This window comes from Ammospiza caudacuta, chromosome 7 (genome assembly GCF_027887145.1).
Source record: "Ammospiza caudacuta isolate bAmmCau1 chromosome 7, bAmmCau1.pri, whole genome shotgun sequence".
In the NCBI taxonomy this organism is placed as follows: domain Eukaryota; kingdom Metazoa; phylum Chordata; class Aves; order Passeriformes; family Passerellidae; genus Ammospiza; species Ammospiza caudacuta.
Genome location: NC_080599.1, coordinates 25,445,098 through 25,472,397, shown reverse-complemented (window position 1 = coordinate 25,472,397; position 27,300 = coordinate 25,445,098). Strand labels below are relative to the sequence as shown.

Below are 27,300 nucleotides of genomic sequence, written 5' to 3'. Positions count from 1 at the left end.
ATTTATGCCATTGTTAACAAGAGAGCTGAAATTCTCTGGGCTCGGTGCCATTTCTGCCACAGCTGCCTCTTGACCTTGGATGACTCCAGAGCTGTAGTGTAGATTAGGTTGTGTTATTAAAACACAATTGCAGTCTCTGTCATGAAAACAGGTAGAATAAGATAACAAACATGAGTTTCACAGATGAGTAATATTCCTGCTATTTTTGCAAGTGAAGCTATTACAGGACTCAACAAAGAAGTATGTCTGGTTTTGTTTGGGCCCTGTAAGCTATTTTTGTATCAACTATTGTAGCATTTACAATTGCTTCCTATTTGCAGCTAGGTTCTAGGGGCAGTAAGGTGAGTTATGGGCTGCTAGAGCATTCTCTGGACAGTACTGCAATGAGCTGAAAGGATGGCTTTGACTGAATTTGCATAACTTGCACCATTAAGCGTTGCTTAAATCTAGCCCTGTTTTTGAAATTAGGTAATTTTGTTGTGGATTTAGTATAAAGTAACAATTCCACAAGTTATTGCTCATATTCCTTATTCCATTTTGCCTACTGTCATCATTCCAACCTGTGAGTGTAGCCTTATTGTTAGGACTGCTGAATTACATTTAGGTAGCTATTTAGAATTTAGGCAGTACTTGAAGATGCCTTCCATTAATGAAGAAATACATTGAAAGTCTGTGTTGCCCTGGTTGTGCCCAAATAAGCTGCTTATGAAACCACACCTAAGAGCTTGACAAGTCTACTGATGCTAAAAGTGTCTGCCTTCAGGTTCCTTCTTCTGTGCTTCCCACATTTTTTCCCTTGTTTCCAGGACTTCTTAACCATTTAAGAGATCTGAAACATCTTTTGGAACCTTTTAGGAGCGAATGTGAGAAGGAAGAGAATTTGGTTTGGATAGGCTTAGATCCTTAACAGAGATGGAGAGTACTTTCTGTGAAGTGGCCTAGGCCCTGCTCTAAGCCTATGTCTGAGAATGCACTGGATATGCTAAATAGGTAAAGTTCAGTATCTGGCTACCTTGGTTGTAGAATGCAAATATGAGTTTGGATGTTTGGATCCTCACAAGGCTAAGGTGATTAACACACATTAGTTTTTTCAGAAAGATTACCTCCTGTTGCTGCTGTGCTAAATCTCATTTGAAGTATCATGCTTGTAGGTAGTGGCTGTGATTTGCTCTTTGTTTACAGCTTGGGTATTTTCAGAAAGTCAGAGTTGATCAGGTTGGAAGGGACCACAGTGGGTCAGTGGGTTCCACCTCTCTGCTCAAGCAGGGTCATTCCAGAGCACACGGCACAGGATTGTGTCCTGACAGGTCTGGAATATCCTCAGTGAGAGACTCCACAGCCTCTCTGGTCTCTGTGCCAGTGCTTGGTCACTGCACAGGAAAGAAGTTGTTGGTCATGTTCAGGTGGAACTTCTTGGGCATCCATTCCTGCCCATGGTCTCTTGTGCCACTGCTGGGCCCCAGGGAGCAGAGCCTGGTCCTTGCTCCGAGCCCTCCCTGCAGACAGGGACACAGGGGGATGAGGGCCCCTCTCAGCTGGGTCTGCTCTGGAGGCTGAACAGCCACAGGTCCCTCGAGAGAGCTGCTCCACGCCCTTCCTCATCTCCTCAGCCTCCTCTGGGCCTGCTCCAGGAGCTCCAGCTCTCTCCTGCCCTGAGGAGCCCAGACCTGGGTAGCAGGGGTAGGATCAGCCCTGGGAGAGCTGGCAGTGCTCTTCCTGTTGCATCCCAGAATACCATTGGCCTTCTTGGCCACAAGGGCACTCATTTAATTAATGTTTAACAATTTTTTAGCAGCTAGACTTGACTGATATGGGAGAGAGATGAGGAAAACCTGGATTATCTTCTGTTAGCAATTCCTCAGGCTGCCTGCCTCAAGTTTTAACAAAAACTGCTGTGTTGTGGTGATGCCCATTGTTTGTAAATGGACATCTTTTCTCTGAAGCTGATGGTGCCATACCATTTCATCATGATGCAGAAATGATATCACATGCTGGACTGAGCAGGTGCCTGAAGTAAAGAAGCTGATTTATTGAAGCTGATATAGTTCAGTAACTGTATCAAAATCTTTGAGAGAACATGTAATGGATAGAAATACAATAAGGATCAGAGGGTGAAAAAATATACTTTATCTCTCTGAACTCCCACTATGATAAAATATGTGTGCCACAAAAATGAGGTGCTCCATTGCCTTTTGAAACAACATCTCAGTAGTCTAGAGGTGACTTTGTATGTAACAGAAAAAAATAGCCCTTCTTGTGATGGTGATGTTTAAAATGAACTTGTACATTAAACAGGCAGGCAAGCAACTACATGGGTAGTTTTGTTAAAAAATTGATTAGTTTTCACTGCTCTTGACTTTCTGCTGTTATTAAAAGATTTTTTAATGTTTAAATGCAGTCTTCCAAAATAAATTGCTTTGAAAGTAAATAGAATAACTGAAGCTTTATTAGAGAGCAGTTATGTAAACAGCAGTTATTATATGTTATTACCATGAAGTTATTTGGCATCTATTTTTAAAACAAAGATGACATCTACTAAGTTACAAGAAAAGCCACCTCCCAATCAGAGAAATGAGAAGCAAGAAGAAAACACTATAAAGAAATCCCGAGACTTAAGTTTTCAGGTGGACACTGAGAATGGTTGCTTAATACCTGTGGAGTTCTTCATAAAATGGGATTTTACATTTCCATTTTACACTTTCAATAACAAAGTAGAAGCCTTTTATGGCCTATGCTGGGCAGTAGCATTTCTATTCACTTAACACTGCTCTTACAGTGTACTTCAGCATTTCCTTACTATTACACTTGGAATTTTTGTCATGTATAAGGCCTGGGTTTTTTTAAGTCTCAGTTTTTGAAAACAAATAAGTAGGATAGTAACAAGTGTAATGCCAGCACTTGGACATAAGGGGAAGGAGGTGGGGAGGAAGTTGAGACTATTGCTTGATTCTTGCCTTGTAAGTTTGTAAAATAAAAAATTTCAGTAATATTTTCACATTTCACTATAAAAAAAAGAAAAATATCTGAATTTTTTCCTTTTGGAGACAGTAGACAGTATTCTTATAGAAGTTTGCTGAAGTGCAGGGGGTGGGGGATAATTATTAAAGGTTGTATTGTAGGTTAGAGGGCTTTTTGAACCAGAATCTCCAGCCACCCTGTAAGTCTGCCTTTCTGTCTTATTGTTTGACGTTGCAGTTGTAGTGTTATTGTAGCTGTAATGTCACAGACATCAAAGCAGTACTTTGTACCTTTTTGTTAGATTGCTTTCTTTAATGCTTTCTTTTTCACTGAGTTGTGCTGGGTCTTCTCAATGATTCATGACTAAGGAAGGATAAAGGCATTGTAGTGGCACCAAGATCTTCCCCTCTCCTTTCCTCAACTTCTCATTTTCATCTGCCAGATGCCTGTAGTAGTAGTTGTCAGGTAACTGTAAGTTGTTCTTGCATGGAAAAGAACAATTCTGGTCTTGGTGATCCAGAACACAACTCCCTTCAATTGCTTTCTCCTCCTCAAGTCCACTACTTGGGGCTGTTTTAGACAAGCTGTTTGTGTGGCTGATTTGTTGCCTTGTTTTAGTTAAAATGAGGTATTGGTTGTGTAACTGCTGTCCACCCACATTTCTGCCTACCTGTGTTTATTAATAAAGATCTATTTAAAACTTCAGCTTGGACAACTATGCAACCAGTCCAGCTGGAATATCTCAGGAAGGAATGGGAAAGAAAGTCTAGTGACTTCTCTAGCTGACACTGAGAGGTAGTATCTGTCTGTACCCTTGAATCTGAAGACTTCTACAAGCTTGTCCTCTTTATCTTTGTCATGGCTTTTTTTAAATATTTGTCTTCTCTGGGAAAAGCAAATTGTTAGCTTGCCTCCTTGGCAGCAGGGTTGAGAGCTCCTGAGGATTTGAACCGTTGAACTCAAGTCCCTGTCCTGAAAACTACTGTGGATTTTTGAAGTGCCTACTGCCTTTCTTCTATTAATCTGTTTGGGTTTTCCTTGATTTTTAAAATATTGGTTTAATCATTGTGTTCCTGTTAGAGTTTTCATTGACAAATACAAGAACTCCTAATTTGAAGTGAAAGGAACATGTTATAGAGCTGTTGTCTGCTATTATCTCCCTAGACTTTATCATCTATTGGTAGAAAAATCTTTCTAGGTGGTAGATCATAAAACCATTTTGCTATTTAAATATAGATATACATATTATAGATAGATAGGCATTATGTATATATGTGCATATATATGTGCATATATTTATATATAAACATGCAAAACAATATATATGTTTTTATATATATGTTTTATATATAAAACATAGGAATTAATAAATAAAATATAAATATAGATAGGTGTGTATGTTATTTCCTCTTTTAAATAAGCTGTATGGGATGTATAATATTAACCAGAAATTATGAAGCTGGTTCTGTAGATCTTCCCTGAAAATTTATCATTTTATTCACATGCAGGTTTTATATTTTGGAAAGCATGAGCAAGAACACTTAAATTTTGTCTACACATGTTGTCTTTTAATGTTCATGACCCTAATGGTGCTTGGGTGAGAATAGGGGTCAAGAAAATGAAATATCATGTTTCATTCCATATTTTTCCCGTTAAACACCATATAAATAACTTCATTCAACAGTTTTTTTCCTGTCGGAAGACATGAGGTCTTGCCTCACAGGACGTTGGGAAGCTTAAATCATTGTAAATTGCTTTCAGAGCTTCTGTTGGGGAGGTACTATGGTAGAGTTGTGTTGTTGATGGTTTGATTTTCTTGTTTTCCTTGTGTTATTGCTAGGCAGGAAGCTTCAGATAAGGAGTAACATCTTGTCCTTAACTGGCCCCATTTTCATAAGGTACTTCACTGACTCTACCAAGTGAGAGATATTTGCCTGATATTACATAAATTTCTCCCTGTGTTTTCGCAGTCAAAAATTACTGAGGAGAAGAGAAAGTAGATCTTGAATCCGACCTAACTGAGCTTCGGTTACTCTGGGACATGGTTTTGACGATGTTTGTGATGTTATCTTTGCTTCTTTTTTCAAGAGCTTTATTACCCCGCTGCTGAAGCCAGCTAGGGCTTTGCAGGAAGGGCTGGAATGTGCATTACGTACAGAGGTGCAGGTTGTGGTTGGGTGGGGATTTCTCAGCTGGGCCCTGTGCTGTGGGCAGTGCTGGGTGGTGCCGGCTGCGCGCACGCGCCGAGCAGGAATGAGGAAGTCGGGCCCTTGCTGCCTGCAGAGTTTGCTGGGGAGCTCGAGAGAGCAAACAGGAAGGGGAAAAAACCCCTGAATCTGTCCCATTTACTCTTCTGGCCTTATGGGATGTGTTGTTCATGGAGCTTCCCAGGCACAGGTAAGAAACTTTTTTTCTTCTACCTTCTCTTCTCTGGTCAGGACTTTCCCTCTCTCTTGAAAATTTCTCAGAGGTTTTTCTATGGAACTGGATATGGAAAATATAGCTAATGTAATTTTCCCTTTTCTGTGAACCGTGAAGTTGGCAGTACAGGGTGCTTGTAAAAAAAAACACACTACTTTTAGCTGGTCAGGGCTTCCCACAGGTTGTCAGGTTAGTTTTTCCCTAAAATGATATTCAAGACTTCTTAAAGTATTTCCTCAGGGAAAAGACAAAAACTATTAATTAAGTGCCCTCAGAAATACTGTTTATTACAGTGAGCACACTGAAGTAGAAAATAAAAAGGTTTTGTGAAACACCGGCAAAAATTTGACAGGAATGGAGGAGGTTCAGCTGCTGGCTAGAATTGTACTATGGGTATCTGGTAATCCTAATGAGTTAGGAATTGCTTTACTAACTGTTGTCTGTTAATTTAAGTGGTTGATTTATTTTTAATTTCCAACTGTCAGGGGTTTTGAAGTAGTTAATGTAGCACAGGACCAGTCTCACAGAAGAGAGAAGTGGTTACTTTTTCTCAGAAAAGTTTCTTTTTCTCAGAAAAGTGTAAGTTATTATCAAGGAGTAAGAGTCTTTAAAAGAATTAATGCAATGGTGTTTTCTTTATTAGAGTAAATAATGATTACTCAAGAGTTGTATCGGTTGGCAAGCCTGAGTTTGTTTTGGCCATGAGGAGCTGCTGTAGTGTTAAGCTTAGCACTAAACGGGCTTTACTTGTGCTCGCTGGTAACTGCGACAGGAAGTTTAGCCAGGAGTAATACTCAGCAGAAATGAAGCAGCTTCAGCTTAACTGAATTTTGGTTGAGGTGATGATGCTGTTTGGGTAATGAAATGCTGTGGGAATACATAAAACTCAGGAGGGAGTAATGCTCTTAAAGCTCTATGCACTGAATTGGCAAGAGCTGAGCCAAGGGTGCCCCTTAGGTATGCTGAGTCATGTGCTTAAAGTGTGCCATGACTTAGTGTGGGCTGCTGTGGGACAGAGCAGTGCCAGCTCGGCTGTGATGAAACAGCATGTGATGTGTCCATGCAAGAGCATGCTGCCTCCAAATAACATGTTTGTGAGGGAATTTGGGGTGTGCTTGGAGCCTGCACCAAAGGGCTCCCTCAGAGTGCACCGAGTGCACTGAAAGCAGAGGAGTTTGCCTGTGTGTCATTGTGTGTGGAACTTGATGCCAGTGCGTGTTGGTACAGACTGTTCTGCATGTTACAAACGTCTTTTGTCCAGAGCTGAATCTGCAGAGGACATGTGGAAGACTGTGGTTGCCACAGACATAACTTGGACATGAGGCTATGTCAGCCTCTGCATTGTCCAGCAGAGTGAGGAGGGAGTGGTTGTTCCAGGGGTTTATGGAATAATCAGGTCTTTCCCTAAAGCACTGGCAGGGTCCCAGAGGAGACAGGTCACCGATCTGATTACAGCGTGACATTTCCAGGCTGGGTTGAAGGATGGAATTTCAAGGATTTCTTGGGGGCTGGGAGGCCCAGAAGAGAGATTTTTCCAGGTGGTTCTAGATGTGGGTAAAACAGCTTATGCAGGGGTAAGCAGGAGGATGAGATTTGCATACAGGTACTTTATATTTTCAAACTCAGAAATAACAAAACCAGTTTCAGTGTAGGATTCAAACTCTGCCTTGGGCTATCTTCATCTTAATTACACCTTTTTGTCTTCCAATTTATGGAAGACAAAAAACTGTAATTTTTTAGTTTTAGTTTTAACTTTTTAGTTTTTGCTTTCTTGGGTTTGACGTATCTCTTTTCTTTAATCATGCACAAAGGTATGTGTATGGAGATACATTTTTTCAGTGTTAGAAGCTATTGTGTGTGAAATACTTAGTGAATTGAGTGTGAGTTAAAAATGTAATATTATGGAGAGGTGGGCTATTTAAATAATTATGTCTTTTGTAATTTTTTACATTCTTTATTATTTGCTTACCTCTGGTATAATGTTGAACATAAACATTTTTTTAAAAAGCATTATACTATAAAAGTGAATATACTTTTCCTGCTGCACATGTTCAAAGTGTTCTCTTTCTATAGTGGTGATGGTTCCAATAGCAGACAGTGGTAGTGAAACTGTCTTATTTGCACTGTTTTATTACCATTTGTAATGTCTCCTATTCAAAGTAGCTCTTTGAAGTTAGAGACTGGTTTTTTCCAGTTATTTCTAACGTCACAGTGAGTCACAGACCTTGATACAAGGCACAGTATCTTCAGTGGTTTCAGGTCTCTACATCTGAGCTTTGTGCCTGGAAGAGGTTTACATTGTATCTATCTCAGTGCTTGGCTCTGCTCCCTTGTGTGAGGGCTGATCTGGCAAAACAGGGCCATAAATGTGGAAAGCTGTGCCACCACCAGTACTTGCTTTGTTGCTTGTGGCTGGTGAGTGCTCAGTCCCTGGGATGCCATTGCTGTCCTGTGTGGGATCAGGAATTTCCACAGGTGTGTGCTGATCTGCTGTGGAGTTCTTCAGAAGCACAGGGCTCGTTGTTCCAGCAGCTGTTCTTTTCTGTGGGGAGAAGGTTGGCTGCATCACCCCAGTCAGCCATCTGGTGCAGCAGCTACACTGTGCTGAAGTAGATGGCTTTCTGAGGTTTCTCACAGCTCTATGTGCTATTGTCAGTGGCCTTCTTTTGGCACTTAGGCACCAGGACACAGGCTCAGACACTGTAGAGTCTCTCAGAGCTGTGCTTGTGTACAAGCTTTGCTTCCCTCGTTCCCCAGCCTTTGGAGACCTGTCTTGGCACAGGATCGTGGATGCCACTAATTAGTCCCTTCATCTCCAGACTCCTCAAACTTCTCTTTCAACTGTTGAATTTGTAAATAAATATGACCTATTTCATTATGCCAGAGGTACAGGTAGCAACAACATGGCTCTGTTCACTGGGGTTTTTGAATTAGTTTACTAACATTAAAGTTGCATTCAACTCCTTCCTTCTAGTTCACTGCTTGGGATAGTGGTGTCTCCATGCTCACATCTGCTTTCTAGACCTGATGGTACAGCTTCATGTTAGCTTCTGGTTTTAAGTCTCCTCAGTTAATAGAAAACTTCTTTTCCTGAATGCTTGGCTAATAATTTAAGTAGACTGCTCAGTTTGTTTCTGAATTGCAGAGAAGTCTGGGAAATTGTTGCTAGATATTCTAATAGCAGTGTGGTCAAAAGGAAGAACTATGATTCAGCTCTTAAATTTTGATCCCCAAAGGATATTTCATAGCACAGCCATACATACAGTAGATTTACCAGGCTGTGTACTGCTCTGTGCAGAAGGATTTCTGTAGAGTTTCTGGGTAATTTCTGTTGCAGATTTGGTTTACAAAGGATAGTAAAGCTTGAATGCTTGTTACCAACATTTACTTAGTATATAGGAGGGCAGGTAGCCAGGGAAGGCTTGGAAATAAATTTGCTGAATGCTTTAGGATATCATCTGTCAGTGTAGTAACCTAAAAGTATAGGAGATTTCATTTGGGTTGTGGTGATACATTAGTAATGAGAATTATTTGAGCCTTTGCTGACAAGATGAGAGAAAATGGCTGATTTGCCATTAAAGAGGTATTTTGGAAGGGGGAACCCTGAATAACCTTGACATCTTGTTGTGCAATGCTGGTGTAGGGTTAACCACATATGGTGCCACCTCTTCCTTGTGCCACCCTGCCTGGGTAATACTGATTTTTTTATTGATTCCTTATTGCTGGGAACCAGAGCCTGTGTGGCATTGTATATTGTCTTTTGAAAAGAGAAATAGTTATTTTTTCCCTAGAATCATAAAGCATCCTGAAGGGAAGTGACTCAGAGACATCATCATAGTACAACTCCTTTTCATTAGCTTTAGAGCTAAAGTTAGGTGTTGGATGAAACTCAGCTGAAAGCTTAACAAGTAACACTTCATTGTTTACCTTGGCAAAGTAGTGTTAACTGTGGACAAGATTGCACTAAATTCTGCAAAAGAAGCCCGTTTCTTTCCAGAAAAAAGCGGCAGAGGCTTTTCAGAGTCTTTATTTTAGCATTAGAAATTTTTTTCTGTTTTAAAATGCCTTGACTCTGGATTGCACAGGTCCTGATATAAAGTTTCTCTCTTTGCCTTTAGAATTTAGATTTTAATTGTAAACATTTTTTAAGCTGAAGATTTGATAAAAAGTTGCTTTTGCTTATGGCAGAGCTTCTGTCAGAACAGACACTTAGCAAGTAAGTCTGCGGTCCTTGGTTTGAAACTGGAGCCAGTAGTGTGTGGAAAAGAGAAACTAATATATATGGGTGGTTGGGATGGTATTTCTGTTGTTATTTTGCTCCTTGATTTAGAAAATTGTTTATTGATATTCCACTGGTGAAAGTAAGCCAGACATCAGAAACTATTTAATTACCAATTTTCTTTTTGATAATGGTTTTTTCATATCATGTGATCCATCTCTTCTTGTACATTTCTACTCATATGAGTTCTGCTTTTTTCCTGTCCCAAAGCAGTATCTTGTCTTCCATTCCCTTATAATGAGTAATGTTTGATCTTGTTAGTAATTTGATTTGCAAGTGCCAATAAGTAGTAAAGAACTCCCAGCTTTTCCTCTATTGTAGTTCCAGTGTGGTTTCTCTACAGGGTAAAGGTGTTGCTTTTTCTGTGCATGTAATCTCTATGCAGACAGTGAATGATATAAATTGGTGTCACAAAAGGAACGGTTAAGGAACAGTATCCAGTCATAAATGACTGCTAGAAGTGGTTGTCCAGTTTTTGAAGGCTGGAGGTGCTGGATGGCAAACAGAGAGCAAGTTGACAGTGCTGAATTCCAGCAGGAGTGCATGCACGTTGCCAGGGTAACTGAGATGTGTCTGGATGGGTCCATGTGCTACCACAGAGCTCAGCACATGTGAGGCTGTGTGAAGGTGCTGGAGTAGCAGCACACAGTGTCACTGAGTGAGGTGTGAGAGCTGCATTGCACAGTGTCTGACTGACCCTGAGCCATCCCTCCAATCCCCCTCCAGGCTTGGGCAGCTCACACCTTTCTGGAGTCATTGGGTGCCAATCCAGAGCCCACTGGACTGTGAAGAAAGGTTGCTTTTGATAGAGGCTTTGGATGAAGCCTTGTCTAATAAAATTATTTAAATATTTAATTATTTTGTACAGTCAATATTGTACAAAAGTGGATTAGTGGAATTGTCTTTTTTATTCACATTTTGTTGATGTCTATTTGCTCATTTTTAAAGAGAGAAAATAAAAACGAGAAGCTAATTAGTCTTACAACTTCAATGTGATAGTTATCTTCCATGATTTATTTTAAACTGTGTAACCACAGGAATGGTTTACACTGGCTTTTCCAGAGCCAGAGACTAGCTGGAACTAAAGCAAGTTGTGACTCAGTCCTGTGTTTAATTCAGCTACTCCTCAAGGAGTGGTGCTTCCCTAGCACAAAGGAGCTCCCGTGCCTGTTCTGGTACAGAATGCTAACTCTGTGTTTCTGTTTTCTTCTAGGTTATGTTTCACACTATGTGCAGACTGTCTGTACTTACAGAAGATATTTAAAACCAAACAGACTTTTTTGCAAAATTTTGATTCCAGTGGAATCTGTGCTTTAGATTTTTGTCTTGTCAATTAACTGGTGAAGCAATGCCTGTACAAGCTCCGCAATGGACGGATTTTCTCTCCTGCCCGATTTGCACACAGACTTTCGACGAAACCATCCGCAAGCCCATCAGCCTGGGCTGCGGCCACACTGTCTGCAAGATGTGCCTCAACAAGCTCCACCGGAAGGCATGTCCCTTTGACCAGACCACTATCAACACAGACATTGAGCTCCTTCCTGTGAACTCAGCCTTGCTGCAGCTTGTGGGTGCTCAGGTATCCCTGCTTTTTATTGTTTTTTTCATCTGTTTCAGTATTTTCCTTCTTTTAGGAGGACAAGTCACGAATAAAAAAGAATATTATATTGTCTTAATGATGTGAAGAGAAGGCATCTACCTTTTTGTAGATGTCTGCAGGAAGCAGTAAAAGTGCCTGGAACAGCAGTTTAAATCTTTATTGTGCTGGTGACCATAACTTCTGTTACATCTAATTCTGTGGGCTGTCACCAGAGCGGGTTTGTTGTGTTTGCTTCCTTCTTCCTTGACTCCTACCTAGCCATGCTCTGCCAAAAGGATGAGCTGGATCAGTGAGCTTATTTTGTGGAAGACATTTTTCTGTGGTAGGTTATGTGCTTTACTGTGTTCACCCTGTGAGAGCTGTGTTTGGTTGTCCCAAAAGCAGGAGGGGCGTGTAAAGGATGTGGGACAGATCTATCTGTTAGCAGCCTTTATACAGCCTTATTTGAAACTATGCAATGGGAACACAACTTCCTGAGATGACATGTTACTCTAAATCCATAGTGGTGAGGGGGGAAGCCTGCTTGAGACCCCCTTTTTTGCTGGAGTAGGTATTGGTGAGGCCAGCTGAAGTGGTGATATGGTGGGGATGAGTGGCACTGGGACTGACAACAGCCCCAAGAAGGGGCAGGGGTGTGTGGAAAGCAGGATCACCCTGTTCAGTTGCAGAACAGACTTAAGATGATACAAGTTTATGGATGTTAGGTCAGGGGTAGCTCCCTGTGACCCACACCTTCCAAGGCTTGTGGACAGCATTGTGGTCTTAGGAGAGGAGGGATAATCCTGTCTAACTTATGGGTGAAGAATGAAAATGTATCTGGGATGCAGTTATCATAAAGGGATTACTGCTTTATTTTGTACTGCTCCAATGTCTGGGAAATTAAATGCAGCAGAAACTTCAATAAGATCTGTAGTCTGGGGAAAAGGAGAGAATTGTGGAAGAGCTGTAAAAGGTGTGGAGGAAAGAGAGATACTCTTGTGTTGCTTTTTATTATGTACTGTGACTTACAGGTCCAGTGTGCTTTTGCCACTTCTTAGTTTATCAGGTAATATGGCTAATTTGTTGGGTTTTTTCGTGGTGTATGGCATAGAGGTTATTTCAGAAGCTCAAAATCAAGTGGTGTTTCTGGCTGTGCTAAGTGACTCATCCTGCTCTGCAGGAGGAAGCAGTGAGATTGTGCACTCCCATTTCTGTGATATGCTGCCATCTTTGAAGAGCTTCCAAGCAGTATTAAATCTATGGGTGATGTCATTAAAAAGTTACAATTCTCTGTCTCTTACATGTTCTTCCTCTCTGCAGTTTCTTCAATATTTCCTGTTGCATCTGAATGTCCACATTTGTGATAAATGTCTTCCCCTTGCATTTGGTTATTTTGTGGGCACTTGTTAAGCTTTATGAGAAGCTGTATGATAGCTTCAATTTGACCTCTGCCAGAATTTAAATTTTTATGAAAACAAGATTCTGTGGAATGAGATGGAAATCCACCCTGCTCTGTATAGGTAACTGAGAATTTTTTCTGGTTTTACTAGTTAGCCAGCTAGAGTTTTGTTATCCATATGTGTATCCATATGAGGTATAAAGAAAGGTTTTATAGTATAGTGTTTGTCTCGAGAGCACTCAGCTTTAAGTTCTGACTTGGCACTAATGATGTCATTTTGTGCTCCCTTTTTATCCCTTTTGTGGGATGAAGATTCACAGGACCTTGTTTCATCATGACCTTAAAGCTGCAAATGCCACCAAATGATACATGATTGCCACCCCTGTTCTTTGCCACTCATTTCTGATTGTTTGCTACTCCCAGCAGTGTGTTATCTGTAACAGTAACCATGGATCCTAGCTATTTATTTCTGACAAACTTTCCCCTTAAGAGACCTTTGAAGCCCCTTCCCTGCCTGCTCCTCATTTGAAACGAGCACGTGAATGAAATCAGTGTTCAGTACAACTCACTCTTCTCTTCCTTTCCCATCCTGGCAGCTGTTGCAGTGTTTACCAGACACTGGATTACTAGAAAATGAATACAACTACTTTCCTGGGAAGGACAGGGAAACATTTGCTATTTTCCAATAGACTGTCTAAGGCCATTTAAAAAAAAATCTTTTTATAAAAAAAGGCTTGCTTAAGGACAAATTTTAAAAAAAAGTACTTTAGAGAAAGTAGTGATTTTGAACTGTCCCACTAAGAGATTGTACTCTTCTATTTCAGCAAAATGGTCTGTGAGCAGCAATTCAGCTTTCAAAGCATGAGTAGTGTCAACTTCAGTTGAAACCACTTCCATTTGTTTTTCCACTTCTGGATTTAGTTTCAGGAGCATGTATATGTCATTAGGGTCCCATGTACCTTTAACCTAAGTCCACAGAGACCAGTAATATTTTATTTGTAAATGCTAAATTCCAAAAAAACAGGTTTAATTTTGGAAGGAAATACAGTAAAGCCCAACTAAAGCTTTTATCTGTGAGGGAGAAGAACAGTTTGTTCTTTTCCCTTTGGAGTGACTTCTGAGGAATTCACACATTTATACTTGTTAAGTGCTTTTTTCTGGAGGTGGAGGAGGAGACCAGGCAGTTTAAAGAAACAAATCTATTCTGCTGTGACTGGCAGCAGTGACAGGATTCCAGGGCAAGTCACTTTGGCTTTTGCACAAGTACAGCCAGTGAAATAAGCAGGATTCTACTTCTGGGGAAAACACTGAATTTGTCACAGGTCACCAGGAAAGCAGGAACATATTCTCTGATGGTAGCATTCTCTCTCTGGATAGAATTTGTCACTCTAACAGTGAAAAGAGTTGGTTTCTTACTTGAATTAGATTCTTTCTCAGTTTTCTCTCTCCTCACCCCTTTCTGTAATGAAACCCATGGCCCAGGTTATAGCCACCCTTTGTGTGAAATGAGCTGTTGCAGATTCAGATTTTCTGCCTGCTCCCCTGTAGCATGGCTCACATCAACACTGGTTACAGGGGCTGTTCTGGAAGGCAGTGGGCTCAGAATAGAATAGAATGCCAGGATGGCTTGGGCTGGGGGAACCTTTAGAGCCATCTCATTGCAGCCCTGTGCTGTGGGCAGGGACACCTTCCACTATCCCAGCTTGCTCTAATCCAGCCTGGCCTTGGACACGTGCAGGGATGGGATATCCACAGCCTCTGGTTAGGTAGTTCAGACCATGTCTAGATAAGTTTTGTTACATAAAATGAGGGGAGCAGAGGGATCAGAAAGGCAAGATGAGAATTATTATTCTTGTGAAAGCTGGACATAGCTGAGTACCTAAGCAGGAGCCATGAGGGAAGGGAGACACAATGGCCTTGGACACAAATCAGCAAGGCATTCATAGAACACCTTGCTTCTTAGACTTCCTGGGTAAAGGAATCTCTTAAGTTTGTTTCTGTGAGAATAAGGTTTTTCATTTTAGCTATTCAAGCATGCCCGTATTACTCACTATATGTAACTATTTTAAGCATTCACCTGGCTAGTGTTTTGAAGGTACCCAATCATGAATCTGTCATCTAAGCTCTTCCCTCCTGTTTTTTTAACCATGCAACAGCAGCAGGCACATTCCAAACAGGTGCTGTAAAGTGGCAGAAATGCCTGTGGTGCTTTAATTTTGGAATAATCTGCTGGACATGATAAACAATTCTGTACAATTCTAGACACTGGAATTGTACATGATGAGAGACTGGGTGATCTTAATTTACAGCCCTTTCAAAAGGGGAAGGTTGAAAGTGCAGAGCTCTTAGAGGCACGTGTGAATTTTTTTATTTTAACTTCTGATGAAATAAAGTGCCACAAAAGAGGAATTATTTGTGGAAAAAGTTGTCTAATGTAAACTTTTGAGGAACTAAAGACAGTAGGCTTTGGGTTTTGTTTGATTTCTCTTGGCAGGAAGCAAATCATTCATTTGCAGGGAGGAGGAGGGAAATATTGCTACAAACAGTTTTCAAACCATACAAAAAGGGGTTTGGTCTGTTTAACATGTTCTCATTCTGTGCAATTAGATGTCTAATGGTAATTACTGACAACTCAAGCTGACTTTCTTCATCAAATTATACTTAAACCACCAATTCAGAATCACTGCCTGGTATGAGATGATGCTTTAGCATTCTTTTCCAGTCCCCTTCCTTATGCTGTCATAACCTGTCTCTTCCCACAGCCGCAAGCCATGCTGATGGGTAACATTCCACTGTCAGGATACTTGCAGTCATTGCCAAAGCAGATACATGCAAAACCATCACAGATTGAAAGCAATTAAAGAGCTGAGATCATTTTTCCTGTGTTGCTCTCATCCCCTTTGGGAGGTGTTGATTACATGATGTGAATATATTTGCAGGGGAAGCTGTCACGAGGGTGTGATGTCTGAGAGAATGGAATATGGACTGAGTGTGAAAATAATGAGCTCACTCTGTGGGGCATCTATTCTGGGGCTCCTCAGAGGCATTGTGAACAGAAGGAACCATAGGGTCATGCATGCTATTAAAAGGCTATTTTGGGAAGGGGAAGTGAAAATGCTTTTGAGTTGAGTTATTTCTCACTTGTCCCTCAGCAGTTCCATGATGGAGCCAAAGTCAAAAATTCACATTTCCTGTCACTTATATGAATTATGTCTTCATGATTTTTCCTTGGGTAGATACTATTCTTACAATTATTCTAATCCTAAAATATAAAAAAAACTCTTGGAAGTGCGTGTAATACAACCAGCAAAAGGAAAATTACTTGTAGATTTTATTGTGAAGTGCACTGCATGCATGAAGTGTGTGCATGAGAACTAAATTCTGTTCTCCTAAGCACTCCTGAAAACCAGAGAAAAAGCATGTTTTACTCTTCAGTACTACACTTACTCCAGCTTCAGATAAAAGTTGAATCTCTTTGGGGCTCATTTTGCAAACAGTACCGTTGTACAAAGCATTTAGATTTTTACATTGAAGCTTCCCTTCAAAAGAGAAGGAATGGGAACAATATGCAGATAGTGTTTGAATAGCTTGATTAGCTCTTGGAAGTTTTTCTCTGCCAGCCTTTCCGTGGGGGAAGGGGAAGCTTTCTGTTAGTTGCTAGACAGTCCTTGTGTCTCACTGGTGGAGTTGTGCTGTGTCTGGCATTCCAAACCAGTGCTTTGAATGTGTGCTAAACCCACTCCAATTGAGGGTTGAAATCCAGGGCTGAGCGTGGCTTCCTGTGCCACGTCTGTTCCCAGCCCCTTTGTCTGTCTGCTGGGGCTGGGACACTGGCACTGTTGGGGCTGGCAGTGGTGCCACAGGGAATGCTTGCAGGAGAATTGGAGTTTGTACAGAGTGTGGGACTGCAGGAAACAGGGCAGAGATGGGGCAGGGTCTGGATACACTTGAGATGTGTCATTTGCTCAGTCAGCCAGTTCTGCCACGTAACTGCCCTGGCAGAAGCAGACTGCTAAAATGGCAGTGCCTGCGAAAAGGAGCTGTGGAATATTCTCTTAAGGTTCAGGCAAATATTGCAGGAGTTAATAATAGTTTCCCAAATCCCAAAAAACCACTCAAGGTTGTTGTGACTGTTTACAGCTGTCCACTCTAACATACAGAGTTGCAAAATCTCCTTTTGCTGACAATCTTCTTGCTTACAGACAAAAAAACTACTCAAACCCAAAAACCAAAATACCCCAAACAAATGCTGGCCCAAAATTGAAACCAAAACCCCACAGAACATTACAAGTTAACTTCCATTAGTGATAAATATCAAGGCTAACTTTGTTGTATTGGTGTGATTCAACTTGGGTTTTCTCTTTAGTAAGAATGGAAGAAGCCTAGATCAGGCACAGCCTCTATCTTGTTTATGTTAGTTTGAGATGATACTATGTTAATTCCAGCTGACATGTTGCATTTTGAGACTTTTCTTTGTTACCTGCTTGCTGCAAAAGCAAGATAGTAACTTTTTATTTTGCTCTGTGTCAAATGAGAAACATAGCACAGTGACCCAGTTGTCTAAGGAGAAGTGTGATCATATGATTGAAGCATTGGTTTTTATTAAAATTTATATAAAAGCTGTTCACACTGGTGATGGCAACCATATATGTGTGTATATATATATTTTATATATATTTGCTGCTTTTATGTGGTTTTACCATCATAATGCTGCTCTTGCCATGGCTGCATTGCACATGAAGGTAAGCAGGTTTGTCTCTGTATTTAACTGAAGCATTAAAGGCTTTTGCTTTTAGATTGAAGGCCTGGGTTGGTCCCTGTAAGCAGCTATGTGGGATTAGCATGCTGTTATTGCCACTGGGATGGGGATTGACTTGGAAATAGAAGTCTGAGATATATTTGCACTTTGATAGCAAAAAGAAAAAGTGCTTGTGTTTAGTCTTCTGAGGAATTCCAGTTCTCTGTACTATTATATTGGGTTGACTGCTGGACAGTGATGTTGAGAAGTGTTAGTACAGTGCTATACTGCACCCTCAAATTTGATGAAAGCTTTGAAAGTTTTCCAAGAGGAAAGTAGAACCAAAATTATAACTTGGAGGGGTGTGGTGCAAATCCCTTTAAAAACTCCTGATTTCTGGTCAATGTCTGGAAGAAGAAACAAATGTCACCTGACAAAAGCCCAAGGATGTAGTTGGCTTCTATCATCAGATAATACTCACAGGGTGTGTTCATATGCACCACAGAGGATAACTTGGTCATGCTTTGTAACTGTGTCTACTCAGAATATGTTCCAGGGGTGTCTTATTGTATTTGCTGCTAAGTCTTTCTGCCACTAATCTTAAGTAGCTGCAGTCTCTTATTCCTGGATGGTTTTAGAGCTGTGAGGCCATAGATACAAATTTGTACTTAGCAGCAGAGCAGGGTTCTCTTCAGTTTTTTTCTTCCCCCTGAGATTTTTGGCCAGTCAGCTTTGGGGATGTTTCAATGTGTTCTATTTTAGCCAAAGTTTTATAGTTTCAGGAAGTGCCTTGTTAAGCCTTCTGCTTCTAGTTCCTTTCAGCCACTAAATAAGTCTCTTAAACATAAATCCTGTATTTTTGTTTTCATTCTCACTGGGGTTTCTTACACTATTTGTTCACTAAATAAGCTGAAAAAATGCTAAGTAATACAGCAAAATCACAAAAGGAGAACAAAACAGGAAATGTGGTGTAGTAATAAATGTTTGTAAGCATGGTTGCCACTTATTTATGCATATTCATAGTAGATGTACATGTCATCTCTCCTCAGGTTCCTGAGCAGCAGCCAATTACTTTATGCAGTGGAGCTGAAGATACCAAGCATTATGAGGAGGGCAAGAAATGTGTGGAAGAATTGGCATTGTACCTCAAACCACTCAGCAGTGCAAGAGGTACTTCCTGCATTGCTTCCTTGGAAAATGAAACAAAATACCAAGCAAGATGCAAAACAAACTAGACAACTATCCAATTATTAGTTAGTATGTTTGAAAAATGGATATAAATCTAGTTTAGAAACAAATTGAAACAGATTTCTTAAACATTAATATTATGTTTTCATGGAGGCGAGGGGGATGTAGAATTGAAAGGTGTCAGAAATAATTCAGAAAAAGGCTGAGGTTTTTGACCATGCCATAGTGAGTTGACACCATCTTTGATTTGATCTTTGCAGAATAAGTAAAAATAGATAATTTTACCTTTTTTTTTTCAGTTTTGCTTTGTGATAATTGTAATGATGCAGCTGTTCTGTAGAGGATGAATGAACTCATAAGAGAAAGTTACTACATATAAGATAGATAAAGAAAATTATAAGTAATACTTGGTTTATACAAGGTCAAATACAAGAGCTGAGTCAATCTGGGTAATTCTAAGTTATCAAACCTGCACTGTGTTGAAGAGTATGGATTTTATGTATATTACATGTGCTGGATTTGGGCAGTCTGTCAGCCCAAGTAGTGAAGTTGAGCACCATGGGCATGAGGTTATCAAAAATGATTTTTTTGAGAAGCTGAGTCTTTTGTGACCAGTGCAGTGTGACAGCAGAATCACTCTGGGAATTGGTGGCCCAGTGAACAAGCTCTGGCTATAGAGCAAACTCAGCATGGCAGCTGTTTGTCTAGTGAGTCACCTCTTCCTTTAACCTGAATTACGTGGCTCTCAGCATGTTTGTGATTCAGAGTTTTGGCACAAAATTAAACATCACCCATGCAGCTCAGGACTCATGTAAGCTCTGAACCTAAACAGAGAAAGTACTACATGTAGGCAAGAAAGTAAATATGTTCTGAAAACAAACAAATGTCCAAGTGATCCCTAAAGTCCATGAATAAGGGATGAAGTGGGAATCTGTATGGGAGGGTGTGGGACAAACTGCCAACATGGGAAAAGGATTCATTAGAGGTTCAGATTGACTGATCTGGTTTCTTAAAAAGCCACATCTGTCAATCACAAGATTAAGCTTGTGGGGAAGCTGACTACCAGAAAACTGCTTTTATTGCCAGGTGAAACAAATGAAATGAACTTATGATATGCCTTGACTAGTATTCCCTTTGACAAAATGGACACCAGGAGAGCTAGGTTTGCACTTGTCCAGCACAGTCACTGCAGACTGGCACAAGAAGAGGAGTATGAGGTAGTTTTTAATCTGTTTCATTTTATTTTGAAGGTGTGGGTCTTAACAGCACGACTCAGAGCGTGCTGAGTCGGCCCATGCAGAGGAAGCTGGTGACATTGGTCCATTGCCAGCTGGTGGAGGAGGAAGGGCGCATCAGAGCCATGCGGGCAGCGCGGTCGCTGGGTGAAAGAACAGTCACAGAGCTCATCCTCCAGCATCAGAACCCTCAGCAGCTCTCCTCCAACCTCTGGGCTGCAGTGAGAGCCAGAGGCTGCCAGTTCCTTGGGCCAGGTAGGTGACATCACACTATCACTGCTGTGCTAGAAGCACTTTAGAATTGAGCCATTGATAAATGGCTGTCCAGTTGCCCAAGGGATTTTATTAAGCAACAGCCTAATTTCTTAATAGTAATCTTCAGAATTAATTATTTTTCTGTTGGGTTTTCTTGTATGCTTAATGCTTTTTCAAGTGTTCTGTAAAATTCAGAATAGGTGTCCTTCTGTTCTTGTCTATTTCTTGAAGATCTTTCTAGAAAAAATAAGGTTACTGGAAGTGACTGACATGGCTTTTTTCCTACTTAGGGTAATAAACGTACAAAACATTTGTAGGGATAGATTTGTTACAGTTATGTGTACACATTTTTAAGAAGTTGTGTATTTATAAATTAAATTGTTTTGCTTAAAATACTAGAAAGAAATCAATGTTGCTTAAAAAAAAATGAAGTCTCGTTATTGAAAATATAGACTTCACTTGTTGAGTCTTGAAATATGAAGCCATTTTCTTAATGAAAAAATAGTGAAGCTTTTCCTGAGTGAAAGAGATGAAGACTGATTTTGAGATACTAATTTTCATACTGGTTCAGGGAAGAGAGGTTGGTTATGTAGCAAAATAGCAGTGCTGCAGCCTGGTTGATTGGTGTGAACACTCTTTTTTTATGGAAATGAACCTTGCTCTTCCTTAGCCTGTCAGATTTTTCGTCTGGGATAAGTGTGGGATGTAGCAATACACTTTGAAAATTCGTATTAGTGATCAAGAGATGTACAGACAGGAACCCTCTTATCAGATGATGCCCAAAATAGATGATGTTGTAGTGGTAGCAGTAATAATATTAATATAATATATAATAGTAAATCATAATAATTTTCCTAAGTCACAGTCTGGGAATCTGGAGGGGTTCCTTCTCTCTTTGCCCTCCCTTCTTGCCCAATTCCTTTTTTTCTCTGTGGCTTTGTGGTTCTGTTGGTGGGAGTTTTTAGCTGTTATCCCAATTGTAGGGGAACAAGAAACTGCAAAGATTTTACTTGGGCTTCTCTCATCTTTTGTCTCTTTTTGCATTTCTCCTGACTCCCAGCAATGCAAGAGGAGGCTCTAAAGCTGGTTCTGCTGGCTTTGGAAGATGGATCTGCTCTGTCACGGAAGGTCTTGGTTCTCTTTGTGGTGCAGAGACTGGAGCCACGATTCCCTCAGGCTTCCAAGACTAGCATTGGGCACGTTGTCCAGCTCCTTTACAGAGCCTCCTGTTTCAAGGTAGGAAGAAGATTCTGCCTGGAGGTTTTGTAATGCTATGAAAACCAATGGTTTTCTCTTTGTTTTCATTGTCCTGTAACATTTAATGTGCCTAAAAATATGTGTACTTAGAGGAAGTATTGCTCATTAAGTCCCACATGAATTTAGAGTTTTTTGTCATTCAGCTATGGTTGCAGTGTAGGCTGAAATAGCAACTTGAAGCTGCAAAGATAGGTTTTGCCTTTGCCTCATTTCATAGAGGTACTGTTACAAAACCTGGATGTAAAGCAGCATACTTACCTTCTTAGAAGTGGCTTAAAGTCAGAAAAATCACCAATTCTGTTAATTCAGTTGTGTTGTGGTTAGAATCAAAGAAAAATGAGACTTTTGGGTGTCAGCTATATGAAGAAAAACTGCTTAATGTACTTCTCAGTATTTAATATCCGTTACTAGATGCTCAACTCAAATGTCTTTTGCTAAATGAGTAGAAAAACACTTAGGTTTTGCTAATTGTATCCTCAAATAAAATTCTGCAATGCAAACAGAATATCTTGATTGAAGGTGTGGATGCTGTAAAGTCATTTAGAAAGTGTGACAGTTTGACTGGTATGTGGGTCAGAGTCCAAGTTAGCAGTGTTTTGTGTCCATTTTATAGTGGTTCCACTCTATAAAGTGTGCATTACTTTGGTAGGAACTGGTGTTCACTGGGTGGTGTTATAGTTGGTTTTAGTTTGGGAGAAGGACTTAGATGTGACCAAAGACGTCACTTGCCTGGGACTTCACTAATCTTGTGCTTATCCTGCTTAATTGCATTTGGCTCATTTCCCCTCTCTAGGTGACCAAGCGAGATGAGGACTCCTCCCTGATGCAGCTGAAGGAGGAGTTTCGGACGTACGAAGCTCTGAGAAGGGAGCACGACTCGCAGATCGTTCAGATAGCCATGGAGGCGGGTTTGCGCATCGCGCCAGACCAGTGGTCCTCGCTCCTCTATGGAGACCAGTCTCACAAATCCCACATGCAGAGTATCATTGACAAGGTAAAGCCACCCAGAACCAGCCCAGTCCATCTTGTTTGCAGCTGTTTGTAAATTGAACTCAGAAACTGTGCCCACGTGCGCTTGCCCAGTAATAATTTGTCCTGGTATTTCAAAACCCGTTACATCCTAAATAATTAGAATATATATTTGTAATCTAATGAATCTTGCTTCCTCTGCTATCTGGACATTTTTGCTACTTTACTTCTTTCTGCAGATGGAGACCCACAAAGTTTAGCTAAATAATTAGGGGGTGACATTTATGAACAGCTGATAAGTGCCAGTGTAGTGACAGAGGCTAATGGTCCATGTTTCTGGGCCTGATGTTAGTGCATCAGTTGGAAAAAAAAAAGAGTCCATGTGTCTGTGTCTGAAGACAGAGAGGTGGAAACACATTTTGTATAATAAAATACTTAAACTCTGGAAATGCCCAGATCTGTGTTCAGAAGCAACATAGGATAAATGGACTTTTAGGTTAGGGGATGCTTTTGTAAATGCCTAAATTAGGTGGGAGGAACTGAACATTGTTGAATGGTTATGAAAGCTGTGAAGCAACTGCTTTGGCTGCTATGCACGGGAATTAGCTTCAAGATAGCTTCTGCTGTGTATTTATGCCTTTGCCCACCTTTTGAAGTGTCCTGCCAAACATCTCTTGAAGGATCTAGGTAGAATGAACAGTTTTAAAACTGGAATTCAGTGATGTTAGGAAATGGAATGTTGCTAGCTATCTTTTCCTTCAGCCATCTTGTTCTTTATTTTCTGCTTGCTGTACTCAATTTAAAGCAGTTTGCAAGCCTGTTGTTTTGGGGTTTGGAGATATTAGACTCTCCAGAAATCTAAATTAAATGGTTTCCAATATGGCCCATTTTTTTTCTTGGGTAGCAGCACAACACGAAATGTGTTTTATTGCTAGAAATAACACCAGCCTTTATTTTGTGTATTTCAAAGTGTAATTTAATGCAATGTCAAAGAACTGTGCATTCTTAATAGAAGGGGTTCACTGAAATGGGCTTCTGTGAAAGATCTTTATCTCTAGTTTTGAGAGACAGTTCTTGTCTGTGGAGCAGCCTTCAGAAACCATGAGTATTGCTATGCCTGTGGAAAGTTAATTATGGTCATTTTTTTAAGTTGCAGACCCCAGCCTCGTTTGCACAGAGTGTTCAGGAATTAACTATTGCTCTTCAGAGGACTGGAGATCCAGCTAACTTGAATCGTCTCAGACCTCACCTAGAGCTCCTAGCAAATATTGATCCCAGTCCAGGTAAATCTGGGTGTTTCAATAAAAACCTTTAAGTTTAGCAAAATGAGCTTAACACTGTTCAAGGATTGAAAGCTGATCATCAAGTGTAAGGAAACGTCCTCCTTACTCATCAACTAAAGAGTTTTGGATTCCAAAGTAGAAATTTGATAGATTGAATAGAGAGAAGCTAGACAAAAGTCAGTCTAGACAAGAATGGTTTGTTACCCTGCAGAATTCAGTATTTTTCTTGTTCATAGGTAATTGTGCAAAACTAGGAAAGAGTCTGGCAAGTAGAAGACAGTTGGAAAGAATTTAACTGGCAAATAGAAACAAAGCTGTTGACAGAGGAGAGAAAGATAGAAATTGTTGAAAAAGTCAGCAGTGCTGTAAGGACTATCTGAGGGAGATGGGAAGGGACAGAACCAAGTCCTGTGGCTGAAGTATTATTTTATACCTCCTAAAATTTGTAAAATCAATATTATATATCAAAATAGTAAAAAGATATAAACTACAGCTTCAGGAGATGAAAAATTATACTTCATATTTGTTTAAACAAACAGAAGTTAAACTTCCTTTCCAATGAGGACCAGTTGTACTTCACAGCTAAAGGAGATGCAGTGCTTTCTTCCCAAATCTTACATACTGAAACAAGCTGGGGACACAGCTGTGCACTGCAAATTTGTTTGCAAAAAACTGGTCTGGAAGGTGGCATCACTAATAGCCTCTCTTGATTTCAGTAGCCAAGTCTGGTCTTTGTGGTTTTTTCTGTTCTGTTGAGCTGCCTAAAGAACAGCAGGGAAGCATGTGAAGTACTTGTGGAAGAATTTAGTCCCTGTGAGTGGAATATAATGTCATTAATTCTGCTAAAAATCTTGAAAGGCTCTTTGAGGTACTGTCTTTTGCAGCAGAGTGTGCAGGCACACAGTGGGAGCGTCAGCTGCTGGAACAGATTCAAAAACTTAGGAAAGTAAATTGGCTAAAAAGAAAAAGTGCTTCTATAGAATTGAGACTGTACAATTTATTCACAGTGGTTTAGATGGTGGTCTGATTCACAGATTTGCCTTGTGATATTTTTTCCACATGAGAGGCATTCATTTCTGTTGCTGTTCTACATCTGTGCCTGTGTAATCAGGCCAGGATGACTGTATTGTATGGAATAATTTTACCTCCAGGAGTTTGAATGCAAAGAGGGATTTTGAACCTGATGTTTTTCTAGGTGAGAAGAGTTTGTACAGTGCCTTTACTCTGGAGTTCTTGTGAGATGAGAAAGTACTTGTAAAAGGAAATAATTTTACATTTTAATAATGGCCTTACTGGCTCATTCGGTATTTTGTGCAGTTCAGGCTTGAGTTAGATACCTCTATTCTGTAAGAGCTAAGTGTCCCAGAATTGAGGTGCTGAAAGCTTTTTATCTACTGATGGAATGTTTTTTATAAACTTGGCTAGTCAAGTTTTGTGATACTGTTGTGGGGTTTTGTACCTGGTTTTGAAAAATATTTCTGATTTTTCCCTTTGTTTGATGTTTGCTCTCCATGCAACAGATGCTCCACCTCCAACATGGGAACAACTGGAAAATGGACTAGTTGCTGTGAGGACTGTGGTTCATGGCTTAGTTGATTATATCCAGAATCACAGCAAAAAAGGAACAGATCAACAACAGGTAAAAGCTAAATCATTTGGGAAATATGTAGCCCTAAGTTTTATTGGCTGTATCTTATAGTAGAGGTTTACTAATGTCATCTGGAAAGATTTAGTTTGACAGGAAGCTAATTGAAAACATCACTGCAATTCATATTTATCAAAAAAGAAACAAGAAAGGAAAAAACATGAAACAACACATATTTACCTCGTATACCTGTTGAAGTGATTTTCAGAGCTCACTAGGATGGAAGGAGAACAGTCTGATCCAGCTGCAGGCTTAGGGAAATGAATAACAACCTTCCTGAATAGAGGGTGGGGAAGGGACTCTGGGTGCTGCTGTGATTTATGGGGATTTTCTTGGTTTTGTTTTAATGTGACATATTTCAGCCAGCTGGCTCTCTGTTAATGAAATCATCCTTATACCTGTGCTGAGTGGTCTGTCAAGCTTGAAGATTTAAGAACAGTTTATATGAAGGTGCAATCCAAGTTCCTGAAACAATTTTTTTTGTTTCAGCAGTGACAATATAATTGTATATTAACTTCTTTCATAGTTACCTTATCACACATTCCTTTGATGTCATTTTATTGTGTAGCTCAGTTGATATAAATGCTGCTGAAGTACAGAGCTGCCTGTCCCAGTCCTACTCCTCTGTCTCCTTGGCACTCATCCTCTTGGAGAGCTGGTTTGGGGAGCTCAACTAGTAAAAAGATTATCTCTGCCAAAAAACCAAAAATTAAAGTGAACTATTACTGCTGTTTCATCCTTTTGCATTACTTGGGATGGATAATGAGCACTGTCACCAGCCAAAGGAAAAACAGTAGAAATGCATAAGTGGGAATCTGGGAGGGAAAAACATCAAGAGTTTTTGTTGTGGAGAGCCTGTGGTACATGCTGTGCTGCTTGGAAGGGAGCCTGTGAGTAGGAAAGGGAGGTCTGGGTAAAGTTGCACTACCTGGCAACAGTGGCCAGTAAAAGGTTGTGTGGCTTATGTTCACTCTGCCTGGATCTTCCCACTGCAGTAGAAGGCAAAAAAACCCCAAAACAAACCAAACTAAAACCAAACAAACAAACCCTCCCAAAACCAAACCAAAATAAAACAAAAAACCCAACAGTTTGCAGGTGGCTTCTGACAGATATTCACCTTTTGGCTTCCCAGAAAGCGTGTTGACTTTTACAGATGTTTCCCTTGCTGCACTATTGAAAGGGTATATCTGATTACTGGTAATTTTTTCATCCTGTGTCAGTTTTGTCCACTTAACTGTGTCTTAAAATGTACAGCTGTGTTCCAGTCAAGCTCTCCAGTAAGGAGTTTGACTACAAATGCTGTAGAAAACTGAGAGTGACTTAGTTGTCAAAACATGTACTCTTGAATCTGTTGGCACGGTTGAAGAACCAAACCCAAGTACTTCAGTCATTTATTTCATGTCAGCTATTCCAGAAACACTTGAATTAGAGGAATTATCAGCAGTGAAACTCCAGGCCTTTGATAAGATGATACATTCAGCTTGGCTAAGTGCTTTTCATGGTCAGGTATCTCACCTGGTCTCTTTACCCTTGTCAGCCCCCTCAGCACAGCAAGTACAAGACATACATGTGCCGGGACATGAAGCAGAGAGGAGGATGTCCCAGGGGAGCCAGCTGCACCTTTGCACACTCACAGGAGGAGCTGGAAAAGTAAGTGTTCTACTAGTAGAAAGCAGTCCAGTCTTTGTTTCATCTTGTCTATAAGAGTTATTTCTCATATTTAGGAATGAGGGGCAAAGGAGGTATAACCTGGCTGTTAAACTAGTAAGAAGTAATGTGATAAACTTGTAACAGTCATTTCTTAGGTTTTGGAGCTACTTGTTCTTCCATACAGCAAGATATTTGCTTTGTTCATCAGCAATGCAGCTCTGAAAGTTTGATGCTACACTAGTGTTATCCAAACTTTTTGGAGGTGGGCTGTTTTCTCTACTTCTTAAGTGTGACTAAACATGCTGTGTGATGGCATTCACAGTGGCTGCTTGGGGGTACTTCTCCTCTTCCCTTTTCATTCAGGTAGGTTGCTGGCAGTTTTCCAAATGTAAGGAATGTGTTGCTAGCTCTTCAAAGAGCTAAAAACAAACAATTCAAGATTTT

General features: G+C 40.3%; 1 protein-coding gene across 1 annotated transcript in view; it reads left to right on the top strand.

The window, feature by feature from the left end:
• The first annotated feature begins 5,246 nt into the window (after positions 1 to 5,246).
• LOC131560311 (roquin-1-like) overlaps positions 5,247 to 27,300 on the top strand; it is a 55,666-nt gene continuing 33,612 nt past the window's right edge. Inside the window, exons 1-9 of the mRNA XM_058808989.1 lie at positions 5,247 to 5,355; positions 10,872 to 11,237; positions 18,424 to 18,544; positions 19,813 to 20,052; positions 21,113 to 21,288; positions 22,103 to 22,303; positions 23,429 to 23,561; positions 25,082 to 25,200; positions 26,744 to 26,856. Of these exons, the coding sequence (XP_058664972.1) occupies positions 11,007 to 11,237; positions 18,424 to 18,544; positions 19,813 to 20,052; positions 21,113 to 21,288; positions 22,103 to 22,303; positions 23,429 to 23,561; positions 25,082 to 25,200; positions 26,744 to 26,856 (1,334 nt within the window). The 5' untranslated portion in view covers positions 5,247 to 5,355; positions 10,872 to 11,006. The remainder of the gene's footprint in view (positions 5,356 to 10,871; positions 11,238 to 18,423; positions 18,545 to 19,812; positions 20,053 to 21,112; positions 21,289 to 22,102; positions 22,304 to 23,428; positions 23,562 to 25,081; positions 25,201 to 26,743; positions 26,857 to 27,300) is intronic.